Here is a 14,015-nt window from a genome sequence, read left to right as displayed (position 1 = left end):
TGAATTGCTTCTGAATACTGTCCTGATGTCATATGGATTGTAGATTTCTTTTGTCGCAGCTGACGGAACAGGAGCATGCTACCCCATGAAGTAAATGAAGGGTTCCATTACAAAATTCCGTCCAAATTCTCGAGTTCAATAGAAACATTCCTGCGTTCAACAAGATACACCTGAAGAAGGTTGTAGATTACATCGACTGAAACGTTACGAAAATGACAATCAAGATGAGAACAGTAGTCCGTTGAATAATAAATTATATCATGGCACGCGTTTCTCAGAAGGGCCTGGTCCATTCCTTGCTTTCTTTGTTCCAGCTCATTTGACGTGTTGGTCTATTTGTTCTCATCAATTCTCTTGATATCGCAATATAGCTTCCTATTTCACTAGCTTCTTTCCAAGAATTGTAGGCTTGTGCAATTCTTTTCCTTCTTGGTCTTTTCAAGACTAAGGTCAATAGGCATCTCCTGTTATTTCTGTTATGAGATATGGCAGCTACATACAACAGAGTGTCTTTTTCCTTCCCCCTGCCTGAATAATGTACACAAGATAATATATAAACATATTTTTGGTACAAAAGTCTTCACATAAATTGTTGGTAATTATAAACAATCTGTTCAGTAATGGTGGCTTTGTAGAAGTATAGGATCCTCTCAGGTGCGTGAAGTTTTCTAGCATGATAAAAGGAGCCCTCCTTCCTTGCAGCAGCCTTCGTAATGTCCTTAATGTATTTGTTCCAGTTCATATTTCCTGTGAATGTCAAGCCGAGGAGTTTGAAGGAAGAATTCTCAGGTATGGTGCTATTTGTCATGGATATTGGTGGTGGAAGAGGCGTCTTGTAATTGTTAAAGGAAAGCAGCTTAGTCTTACTAGCATTAAATGTTACCATCCACTTACAGTCCCATTCCACTATGGTCTGGATGTAATTTTCTAACGATTCTGCCATTGTCTTAGATTTGTGTACATCCATTCTTCCCTCATGCACGTTATAGTGTTGTATCATCAGCAAATATACTCATCTCGGACGCAATATAATCAAGGAAATTGTTAATGAATATCAGAAATAATAATGGTCCAAGGATCGACCCTAGGCACTCTCGCATTAACGTTATGCTGCTTGGATGAACATCCATAAATGATAACCTGAGTTAAGTATTTATCCAGAAATACTGTATGATTTAAGTTTTATGAGAATCCCTTCATGCCAGACCTTGTCAAAGGCATTGGATATATTAAGGGCCAGAAAGAAGGTGGTTTCCTTGGACATGGATCTAACAGTTTGATTGATTCACGACTCAAAGGATTTGGTGAAAAGAAGAAAGAGACTGTTGGGGTGATAATTGAACGGGTCAATTCTTTTACCAGAATTCTTGAATACTGGTGCCACAGAGACAATTTTCCAGCTATTATGGTAGCAAGACTCAGCAAAGCATTTGTTGATAAATTTGAAAAGGACATGTGCTAGTTCAGCAAATCATTTAAGGAATATTTTAGCATGTATTATGCGTTATCAAAATATATAGGAAAAAGGCCTAAGAGAAATAAACATTGATTAACTCAAATGAGGATTTTTTCAAATTTTAAAGCCTAAAATTAGTTTTTATTTAACAATTTACATGCTTCCAAATTTTGTTAAACTTTTAAAGGAATTTATTCTTTTTCTAATTATAACTCGTTAAAGAAAAAAAAGCAATGCATTCTGATGTAATAACCTAATAATTTTTTTTAAATGTTATTTTGAAAATTTTGTTTTATTTTACAGTATTACGATTTTTATTTAAATAGATATTGAATGAAATTAAGTAAATAAAATAATTTAATTATCGGTTACACTGATATAAGAAATACACAGGCATGTGAAGTTATCTAATAATTTTAATAATATAGAGATGAATGAACTTTAATCTGTTTATAGATAAGAAATGAACCATGAATTTGTTTATCATAAATGGCCAGTTAGCCACTTTACAAAGCACAAAAATATTTCAGTCACAGATAAAAATTATTAATTATGAATTAAAACAAAATCTTTTTAGAATATTAATTTTAAAAAAAATTAAAATAGAAAACGATTAATAAAAATTAAATTACCCAACCACAAAAAATCTTAATAAAACAAAAAAAATTAAATAACAAAAAATAAATGAAAGCAAAAAAATTAAAAATTTAAATGAAAACAAAAACATTAAAAATTTAAACAAAAAATAAAAAAATTAAATAAAAATTTAATGAAAAAAAAATTAAATAACAAAAATTCAATGAAAACAAAAAAATTAAATAACAAAAAGATGAAAACAAAAAATTTAAAAATTAAATGAAAACAAAAAAATAAAAAATAAATAAAATATTAAAAATTAAATAACAAACAATAAATGAAACAAAAAAATTGAATAAAAAACAAATGAAAAAAAATTGAATAAAAAAAATGAAAACAAAAAATTGAATAAAAAAATAAATGAAAAAAAATTGAATAAAAAATTAAGTGGAAAAAATATTGAATGAAAAAAAATTGAATAAAAAATAAATGAAAACAAATTGAATAAAAAAAAATGAAAAAAATTGAATAAAAAAAAATAAATAACAAAAAAATAAATGAAAACAAAAAAATTGAATAAAAAATAAATGAAAACAAAAGTATTGAATAAAAAAATAAATGAAAACAAAATTGAATAAAAAAATGAAAAAATTGAATAAAAAAAATAAATGAAAAAAAAATTGAATAAAAAATTAAATAAAAAATGAAATAAAAACAAAAAAATTGAATAAAAATAAATGAAATCAAAAAAATTGAATAAAAAATAAATGAAAACAAAAAAATTGAATAAAAAATAGATGAAAACAAAAAAATTGAATAAAAAATGAAAAAAAACATTGATTAAAAAATAAATGAAAAATTGAATAAAAAAGAAATGAAAAAAAATTGAAAAATAAATGACAAAAGAATTGAATAAAAATAAATGAAAACAAATTCAATAACAAAAAATAAAAACAAAAAAAATGAATGAGAAAAATAAATGAAAACAAAAAATTAAATAACAAAAAATAAATAAAAACAAAAAATTAAATAACAAAAAATTGAATAACAAAAAATAAATGAAAACAAAAAAATTGAATAAATATTGAAATAAAAACAAAAAATTAAAAAATAAATAAAAACAAAAAATTGAATAACAAAAAATAAATTAAAACAAAGAATAATTGAAAATATTGAAATAAAAACAAATAAATAACAAAAAATAAATAAAAACAAAAAAATGAATAACAAAAAAATAAATCAAAACAAAGAAATTAAATAAAAAAATAAACAAAAACAAAAAAATGAATAACAAAAAATAAATGAAAACAAAAAAATTGAATAAATATTGAAATAAAAACAAAAAAATTAAATAACAAAAAATAAATAAAAACAAAAAAAATTAAATAACAAAAAATAAATGAAAACAAAAAAATTGACTAAATATAGAAATAAAAACCAAAAACAAATGCACATTAGACACATGTTTTATTTCGTTTTTACTTTGAAAAACTTTCATCAACTTTGTTAAAGTAACCGTTCAATGATCACTGATTCCATGCTTAATTAGGTAATTAAATGTAAGATGAATAAAACTGATTCAAGAGAGAGTCTTCATGATGATGCTGATGATGATGGTAATGATAATGATGAAACAATGAAAAGGTTGTTGTTGTTGCTGTGGTGGTGGTGCTCCAAGTGTTAAGCCCCATTTAGACAAGCAACGTGGGCAAAGGTTTTTTGCCAGGCCAAGCCTCTTTTGCATATTTCTTCTTTTTGGGTTCTTTCGTCGATTCCTCGGTGCTGAGCACAACTGGGTTTGGTTTAACAACCGGTACAATCGGTTCCTCTTCTTCAAGATTTGGTGCCAGGTTAGGAATAGGCAATCCTAATTTCGCAGCAATACTATATGAGCCTATCCCACCAAGCTGACCATCTCCAGTGGCTCCAGGTGGCAGATCTCCATATAAACTGGGTGCATTGAACGGAAAGTTTGTAGACCGTTTTGAAGGTTCCACCCCCATGTTGCTTGAGCCAGTACTTGCTTCCACTTTGCTTCTCTAGAAAAGAGGAAAAAAACAGAAATGGTCATGGATCCAGAATTGAAAGGATTATTACCGGCTTTAAAAAGAAATAACTGTTTTATTATGGGACCCTACAATGGTGAGCGAGTAGAAATTAGCTAGTCGATCTATATATATATAAAAGCGAAATTGTCTGTGTGTCTACATTTCCCTACCAAAGTACTCCATCAATTTTCGGTCTACAGACTCGAGATTTGATATCAGGGATATTGAGATTTGGGAAAATCTTTTTAATCATTTTCGCCCAGAAATTTGGCTGTTAAACGGTCATAGTTCAAGGAGTTGACCTTTGAAAACTCTACCAAACTCCTCCGACAATTTTGGCTCTAAACCAATGGTTCTCAACCTTTTTTTTTAATCATGACTTTCTTTTCTTTTTAATGTATTTTGGTGAATCCTTATAGCTTATTTTATTTTTCAGTAATGTAAAAAAAAAAAACAAAGAACATATGTCAATAGTTTATCTTGAAGGAAGACTGAACCGATATTAACGTTACATGTACCATGGGGGTCCACATGGACCCTGGTTGAGAACCATTGATCTAAACACTTGAAATTTTAAATGTAGGTTACTTGGACATGGGTCAAACTTTTTAATTTGATTTGAAACCAAAACAATGAATGTTAAGGGGTTAAAATTAGGGTCAACATTTTTTTTTTAAAATTGACCTCTGCGGTCTACCAAATTACTCAACTAATTTCTGGTCTAAACATTTGAAATTTTACATAAATGGGTAATCAGAGATAGGGCAAGCTTTTTAATCGGTTTGGGTCCAAAATTTGAGCTGCCAAGGGGTCAAAGTTCAAACGATTTCACCTTTGTGGTTTCTAGCAAACTACTCAGCCAATTTTTGGTCTAAACATTTGAAATTTATACATAATGGGTATTCAGACATGCGGCAAGCATTAAAATCAGTTTTGGGGCAAAAATTTAACTGCCAAAAGGTCAAAGTTGAAAGAGTTGTCCTTTGCAGATTCTACCAAACTCCTCCGCCAATTTTGGGTCTAAACACTTGAAATTTTAAATGTAGGTTACTTGGACATGGCTAAAACTTTTTATTTTGATTTGAGCCCAAAACAATGAATGCTAAGGGGTCAAAATTGAGGTCAAAGTTTTTTCAAAATTTACCTCTGCGGTCTCTACGAAATTTATCAGACAATTTTTGGTCTAAACATTTGAAATTTTACATAAAGGATATTCACACATAGGGCAAGTTATGAACAGTACATAGAGCACGAGCAAAGCTGAGCTGAACTGCTAGTATATATATATATATATATTAGAAAATGAAGTCAAATGGATATGTGGATGTATATGCCAGAAATAGGTTTTGGTTAATGGTTTACAGGTGCATGAAATCTTCACAGATGTTTGTGTTGACAAGTAAGGGCTATGAAAGGTCATGCCAGGAAGTTTAACAACTACAGACTCTTGCAGCTGGGCCCTGATTTGTGAGAACAAAATTGGTGACAGTTTGACGAGATCACGTTTCCTGGTGTGAGATTTGGAAAGAGAGTACACAGTTGTTCTTGGGAGCAAGAAGAACACACACATTTTAAAATGTAGCCAGTGAATTTTAAGACCCTTCCCCTAAGATAGACGGATAGCAAAGAGCTTGGCAGCACATTTCCCAACCATTGTGTTGAAATCCAATAAACTCAACTGTATCAAAGAGGAAACCAACAGACTCAGCATTTTCATTACTGAAAGATTTCCTTGCAGAAAAAAAAATCAATGCGACAGTGAAAAATAGACAAAGTGAAATAGCACAATCAGTTGGCATTTAAAGAGAGAATGGAAAGACAGTGAATTAAGGTATGTCACATGCATGCATATTTATAATGACCATTGCTAGATGTGAAAATGCCACATATTTATAATGAACATTGCTAGATGTGAAAATGCCACATATTTATAATGAACATTGCTAGATGTGAAAATGCCACACATTTATAATGAACATTGCTAGGTGTGAAAATGCCACACATTTATAATGAACATTGCTAGATGTGAAAATGCCACATATTTATAATGAACATTGCTAGATGTGAAAATGCCACACATTTATAATGAACATTGCTAGATGTGAAAACACCACACATATTTATAATGAACATTGCTAGATGTGAAAACGCCACACATATTTATAATGAACATTGCTAGATGTGAAAACGCCACACATATTTATAATGAACATTGCTAGATGTGAAAATGCCACACATTTATAATGAACATTGCTAGATGTGAAAACATCACATATTTATAATGAACATTGCTAGATGTGAAAATGTTACATATTTATAATGAACATTGCTAGATGTGAAACCGCCACACATATTTATAATGAACATTGCTAGATGTGAAAACATCACATATTTATAATGAACATTGCTAGATGTGAAAACGTCACATATTTATAATGAACATTGCTAGATGTGAAAACATCACATATTTATAATGAACATTGCTAGATGTGAAACCGCCACACATATTTATAATGAACATTGCTAGATGTGAAAACATCACATATTTATAATGAACATTGCTAGATGTGAAAACATCACATATTTATAATGGACATTGCTAGATGTGAAAACGTCACACATATTTATAATGAAAATTTTGTTAATTTTATTTTATTGCAGACTATTATCCTCATCTTTTTATTTGTTTCATGACATTTCGACTAACTATTCCCCAATAGTACACAATAAAATAAAATGCTTTAATAATACTCATCTCAATAATGAATTCCAATTAAATAATATAAATAATATATGAAAATTTAGTCTATATAAAACTATAGTTGCTTGAACGAATATTTAACCCTTTATGACCTGATTGAACTAATTCGTTCAGTTGTAAATAAATGAATATAATAGCATAAAGTGGGAATTGATTCAACCACGCCTTATACGTATTAGTTCAGTATCTGGGTAGACGCTAGATACTTTCAGATTGCAACTGTCCATTGCTTAAATTCTGTATGCCATCATCTAAAATTAACAATAAATATCTTTTTTTAATCATCTACATCACAATTCAGGTCATAAAGTGTACATATCCATGACAGAAGGAAAATATTGTACACTAAAAATTACGTACATTGATCAAGTAGTCATATTTTTAAATAATAAAAAAAAAAATCTTGGCATTAAAAGAAAAGCAATGATCTTGCGACACCATCTTGAAAATCTGAAAAAACAGTGGAGATGACTCCAAATAATTTAAATTTGTGAAATTTTCGAAATCCATTCTTAACATGGAGAGGGGGTATTGGAAAAATTCCAATTCACTTGTAAATTATGTTCTTTATAAAAATAAAGCTATTTTATCTACTTGCATGATTTTTAACATACAATATTTATTTTTCGGTCGTGAGTCCATATAAATTTTTTTCTTTTTTTACTTGAGAGTCACCACTTATCAAGGCCCGAAGGCCACTTGAGGGTAATGGTTATGAATGTAAGATGGTAGTGTCGTAATCATTAATGGCATAGATTGGGTAGAATTTGTATTATTTAAGAACTTCCTTAGATTGACACTGGAAGCTACCATATAGTGGCCGGCCAGGAAGCAGGCCAGTAGAACAGTGTTCCACAGATGGGTAGTTCTAAGAAAGAAACTTTGTTCATGAAAGTTGTAGTTAGATTTAGGCACAGATAGAGAATAGGGGAAATTGTTGATAATGGTTGTAACTAGACGAGTGTTTTTTTTTTTGTAAAAGTTTGGCAAGGAGAGACATAATATAGTTTTTTATTTTTTCAGTTGGAAGGGACACTTGCCAAACAACTTATCTGAAGTAAAACTTTAGTCGTATTTATTCTAGTATTAGGGGTTTTACAATATATTTTTAGGCTTGTATTCATGTTGAATAGACACCTAAGATGACGTTTATTATTTTTACCTCAAACGCATACAACACCTGGCCACAAACTGGTGGTTTTACATGTTCACTTAAAAGGAATGTCCTGCAGTTAACTTACTCATAGTTAAACAGTGAAAGCTAGAGTGATCTAATGTCGAACCATGGCAGTCATGGTTTTCTCTTCATCTTCTTGTTCTGCCCTTGTTGTCGCTTGTACTGGCGATTGCTATAAGTTGTATACAACTTATAAACCAAATAATTTTTTTCCAGTTTTTAGTTTAGTTGCAAAGCAGTGCAAACTCAAAAAAAACACAACTCGGATATATAGATTGCATATATAACTTACTGGAAATGGGCATATGTGTGCGTGCATAATTGGGATCCCATCATTACTGTCCACATTTGATCCGAATCATGTTCCAGTCTTTCAAATACAGAATCATGGCTTAAGACCGAGATCATTTTCCTGTCAAGGGAAGTCACTAACCATTCAAAGTCATCTACTTGTCAGATCCCATCATCTGTTCAACCAGATCAAAATCTCTGCTGATCTCTCATGCCTAAGATCTACTTCCCTCTAATCTCCTCCTTGCCGAACTTTGTCTGCTTCTTCTGGTTTATCCCCATCTGATGTAAACAATCTTTTCATTAGCTAAACAAACTTACTTTTGACCAGAAATCTTAGATGTCTGGTCTTTCTTTCAGTTACCTCCAGCAGATAAGAGGAACTGACTACATCCACCCGTTTTCTCAGCCATTCTCTTTGTTGCCCCTAAAAGCTAACATCTAATCATTAGGATGCCATCCTGTGTTAGCCATTCCATTGGCATTCAACTAACATCTTGATCACTTTTCCATTTTTGTGAATTATTTCCAAACTCAACATTCTTGATTGGAGACGGGGTGGGTCATTACACTCAATAGAATTACATTAAAACAAACATAAAAATCCACAATTTACCACTTGATGATTTTTTTCACTGCAGTGCTGTACTAAAATTTGCTTCGTCATACACACAAGCTGTACTGTTGCTTCAGATCAAAATCAAAAGGCTGATTAATCTATCCGCATCGCTGCTCTATGGCACAAACTTACACATCATGTAATCTGCAAGTCTGGGAAAACTATTTTGAGGATATTAATTTATTTATTGCGGACTATTATTCTCATCTTTCTTAGTTGTTGTTTAATGACGTTTCGGCCAACTATTCCTCTGGCCTTCGTCAGGTGGACTATGGAAGATTAGATAATAAATAAACGTGGATTTATAAGGCCAAAAAATCCAACCTTGATCACTCTTCGGAGCCCGTGGCGCAGTGAGTAGAGACGTTAAATCTCTACGGTTCCAGATGAGCATTGTCTGAAGATAGCGGTTCCAATCCTACCCAAAGCTGGCAAGAGGCTTAGTTGGCCAAAAATGTAGTGAGACGACAACAACTACGGATGGCAGTAATTGCTGAGAAGGCAGTTAGGAGATTCAGAGTTCCTATCCTGTCGCAGTTACCACCTGACGACGGCCAGAAGAATAGTTGACCGAAACGTCGTGAAACAACAACTAAGAAAGATGCGGATAATAGTCCGCAATTAATAAATTAATAAATAATACTCATCTCAATAATGAATTCCAATTAAAAAATATATCTTTTGAGGATGTACATACTTATAACTTTACAAAGTATTATGCATTTTCTGCTTTTGTTGCCAAACTATATATTATTAAAAATGTTTTTAAAGTTTGTTTCAAGTACAAATACTAAACCCATATTTTCTACCTCAACATGTCTAGGAGTAAGGAAGGGCTGGGAAAGATGGATTCCAGTGTACTGTGATAGGGTAGGATGGTCATATTATGCACAGCAATATTTTTTTTTTCCAGTTTTCTTATTTTCAAAAAGATGTGATTATTATACTTGTGATATGGTAGAAATTGGCAAACAAAAGAAGTAGGCAAATATCGACATATGTCACTGTGAGAAATCCCTAGTATATATATTTTTCTACTATATTTATATTTTCTTTGCATGCTTGCATGCTAGGATTCAAATAGTGCATTAAAACATTTGTGTAATAAATTTATTTCTCCAGTGTTAAAAGGTGCTGAGGTCATGTGACATACCCAAATCATATTAAACATGAGAAAACAATACCTAAATTAAAATTTAAAAATCTTTAAATTCAATAGGAGAATTTGTGATTATCTGTAAACATCTACTTTCTATTTGAAAGTTATTTTTTACTATTATGTTGACACAGAACACTGGTTCTCAACCATTGTACCATGGCACACTATTGATCACTGGTGTGCTGCAAGCAGATAATAGTTAGAAACTATTTAATTTCATTTTGTTTAATAAAGACATTATTTCATTTCTTTATCATGATGACACTACTCAATTCAAAATCACCGTATTTCTGGAATCTAAACGTTTCATGCATACTAATTGGTAAGAATTTTATGGTTTATATTAGTGATGGACGATTAATCAGAATCTCAAGAGTTTTTTAAAGTATCGGGAATCAGCATCAGAGCTGAATAATTCAGGCTTGATTTCAATACAGGATATGTTGATTTATGTGAATAAGAATTCTCCTTATATAATCTCCATTGTTTTTTTTTTGTTTTTTTTTTTAAAAGAGGCTCCATGAGTAGAAAATATTTTATTTTAATTGGAATTCATTATCGAGATGAAAACATATTAATTTATTTATTGTGGACTATTATTCTCATCTTTCTTAGATGTTGTTTCACAAAGTTTCGGCCAACTATTCCTCTGGCCTTCGTCAGGTGGTAACCGTGACAGATAGGAACTTCGAATTTCCTAACTGCATTCTCAGCAATCACTGCCATCCATAGTTGTTGTCGTCTCACCGCGTTTTGGCCAATTAAGCCTCTGGCTGGCTTTGGGTAGGATTGAAACCACTATCTTCAGACAATGCTCACCTGGATCTGTAAAGATTCAACGTCTCTATCCACTGTGCCACGGGCTCCGAAGGCAGTGATTACTGAGAATGCAGTTAGAAGATTTGAAGTTCCAGATGGCAGTGATTGCTGAGAATGCAGTTAGGAGATCCGAAGTTCCTATCCGTCGCGGTTACCACCTGATGAAGGCCAGAGGAATAGTTGGCCGAAACGTTGTGAAACAATAACCAATAAAGATGAAAACAACAACCAATAAAGATGAGAATAATCGTCCGCAATAAAATAAATTAGTAGAAAATATTTTTTGTAATAAGTGTGCCAGGAAAAATTTAAAAAAAAAAAACAGTGTGCCGTCATGTGAAAACATGACAGAAATGAAGTGTAAATTTTAAAAACGATTTCTCAACGTTTTAGTCATACATGCAGAAAATATAATATGGCTTGTATGCTTACTTTGCTTGGGATGATTGAAGTCTGAACCAAATTTCTAAACTTGCCAACTGTCGGATCAATGTCCTCTGTTAAATGAAAAAGAAAAACAGAAAAAAAATGAAGTAAGATTCAATGGACAATAAAAAAAATGAGAAAAATATGCAAGGAAAAATAATTGCAATTCAAAGTTTAAACAAAACAAAAAAAGTTTTTCTTGAAATTCGTCTACTTAATCTGCATTTTATGATCTTTTTTTTTTCTTTTTACTACTGTTCACTCCAATCGAGGCACATAACCACTTGGACATAAGGGGCCACTATTTGGCACTATGCTTAGGGAAAATAAACAAGATGTTGGTTTACATTACATTTAAACTTCTGCATATCAGTAGTCAAGGAAGCAGGTAGCAGAAAGGGAATTCCAAAGTCTCACTGTTTGAGGAAAGAAACTATTAGAGAAGAAGATTTTCCGAAATGCTTTTGAAAGTTAAATCTTAAAACAAATGAAGATGCTAATTCAAAACTGAGTGTGATAAACAAATAAACAGATGTAAATACAATTTCTAATTTATGCATGACAGACTGACAAAACTACTATGCATGAAAGATGTAGATGAAAAGCTCATTAGGTTGAACGTACAAATGGGAACATGCGTTAGATTTCATGCAATTTCTGTCAAAGCTGATGGATATTGAATTATTCAATGCTGAGCAAGTTGAAACATCTGGAATCACCAGACATACTGTGGTTCCATCCCTAACAGTAAAAACTTCTTTCAAGATCAGAAGATCAATTCCAGAAAAACGGGTGTCTCATTCTAAACCTGCTGGAAACCATGCAGACAAAGTTTCTAACAATGCAATCATGGTCTTTTCTTTTCGTTGTTTTGATTCTCAGATATATATATCCATTGATATATTTATATGTTTTTAGGTAGAGTGATGTGGTTCTCAGTTGATTAATTGCGTCTGTGTCGGATATATACTCGAGAGTAAAAACACTGAAAAGAATATGCTGTTGTCATAGCCCTAGTTATCATATAGCCAATAACATTGTACAACAATAACAAATTAAAATTGATTTGTCAGAAGCAAAGTTTTATATATTAACTGGATCTGACTTTGAAAATCCAGCAAGATAAATTTAGTATTATTTGGATTATTGAAACTGTTCTTATTTTGAATGTTATTCTCATAACGTTTCAGCTAATGTCACGTCCAACCTTCTACACGTTTACTTTGTCGAACTTGAGGATCTTTCTATCAAACTCAGAGTTGCAAGGATCCGTGGCATAATGAATAACTGGTTCTTTTACGACAAGAAAAACTTTTGCCAAGAACAAAAGATAAACTCTTAGAACAACAGATGGCTTCTTGTCTTGTCCAAACCTGTGCTCAAAGTCATGCAGACAACATTTCCAGTGATAACCAGAGTTTTGCCACCCCATTTCTTCTGGGTTAGGGTTAAACCCTATACCATCAGCACACTGGAGTTGATGAGATCATCGACAATGAACTCAGCTAATCAATGCAGCGATTGCAAGAGAGAAAGATGTAGATGAAAAGCTTGTTAGGCTGATGGTGCATGCAGAAATGTGTTAGATTTCATACGCATGGCAGAAAAGTGACTGAATTATACAAAAACACTGATCAGGTTGAAACATCTGGAATCACCAGGTATGCTGTGGTTCCTCCCCAACAATAAATTTTCTGCTAAGATCAGAAGATCAATTCCCAGAAAAACAAGTGGCTTGCTGCCTCATTCAAACGCATGCCCAAAATCATGCAGACGAAGCTTCCACTGATACAATTATGGTCTTTGGCGTTGGTACATTCATAACTTTACATAGTATCTTTTGAAATAAATTGTATCATATAGCCAATAACATTGTACAACAATAACAAATTAAAATTGATTTGTCAGAAGCAAAGTTTTATATATCAACTGGATCTGATTTTGAAAATCCAGCAAGATAAATTTAGTATTATTTGGATTATTGAAACTGTTCTTATTTTGAATGTTATTCTTTCTCATAACGTTTCAGCTAATGTCACGTCCAACCTTCTACACGTTTACTTTGTCGAACTTGAGGATCTTTCTATCAAACTCAGACTCGCAAGGATCCATAAGATAATGGATAAATAAATCTGACAAGATAACTTTAGTATTATCTGGATTATTCGGACCACTGTTCTGATTTTGAGTGTTATTCTCACAATGTTTCGGCCTATGTAACTCCAATCTTCTGCATGTGTACCTTGCCGAACTCGGGAATCTTTCTGTCAAACTCAGACCTACAAGGTCCCGTGGTGTAACAGATAAATTCTAAGTAAAGTTCGGTTCTAATCGACACTCTTTTGGAGGTTGAAAGTTCAATCCTCATTCAATAATCCTAAGAATACAATAAAAGACTTATACCTGATCATGACTAATGGAATGAGAGCATGCTACTTTTGTGGATTAAATAAATGGTTTTGTTTGAAATTCCACATGGATTCCCGAATTCAACAAGATACACCTGGAGGTTATATTGGCTGAACTGTTGTGAGAATAACATTCAAGATGGGAACAGTAGTCCGAATAAGTCGAAATTATCAATCCTTATCTCAAAAATACAAAAACATAAGATAACTTTATATATAAGATATAAATATTTTATGTATAGAAAGGTACAAAATTGAGATATAATCTATAAAAA

The 14,015-nt window shown here is 31.7% G+C and overlaps 1 protein-coding gene across 2 annotated transcripts in view; it reads right to left on the bottom strand.

Moving 5' to 3' along the window:
- Positions 1 to 3,482: 3,482 nt before the first annotated feature.
- The window catches only part of LOC145296808 (nuclear inhibitor of protein phosphatase 1-like), a 103,167-nt gene continuing 92,634 nt past the window's right edge, over positions 3,483 to 14,015 (bottom strand). For both annotated transcript variants that reach the window (XM_080142892.1, XM_080142893.1), the window contains 2 exons: positions 11,339 to 11,403; positions 3,483 to 4,071 (listed from right to left, as the gene is read on the bottom strand). In XM_080142892.1, the coding sequence (XP_079999018.1) occupies positions 3,724 to 4,071; positions 11,339 to 11,403 (413 nt within the window). In that variant the 3' untranslated portion in view covers positions 3,483 to 3,723. The remainder of the gene's footprint in view (positions 4,072 to 11,338; positions 11,404 to 14,015) is intronic.

Source organism: Euprymna scolopes, chromosome 17 (genome assembly GCF_053919585.1).
Source record: "Euprymna scolopes isolate OS-2025 chromosome 17, ASM5391958v1, whole genome shotgun sequence".
Classification (NCBI taxonomy): domain Eukaryota; kingdom Metazoa; phylum Mollusca; class Cephalopoda; order Sepiida; family Sepiolidae; genus Euprymna; species Euprymna scolopes.
The sequence above is the reverse complement of the archived record's forward strand: the minus strand, read 5'-3'. Positions and strand labels throughout refer to the sequence as shown.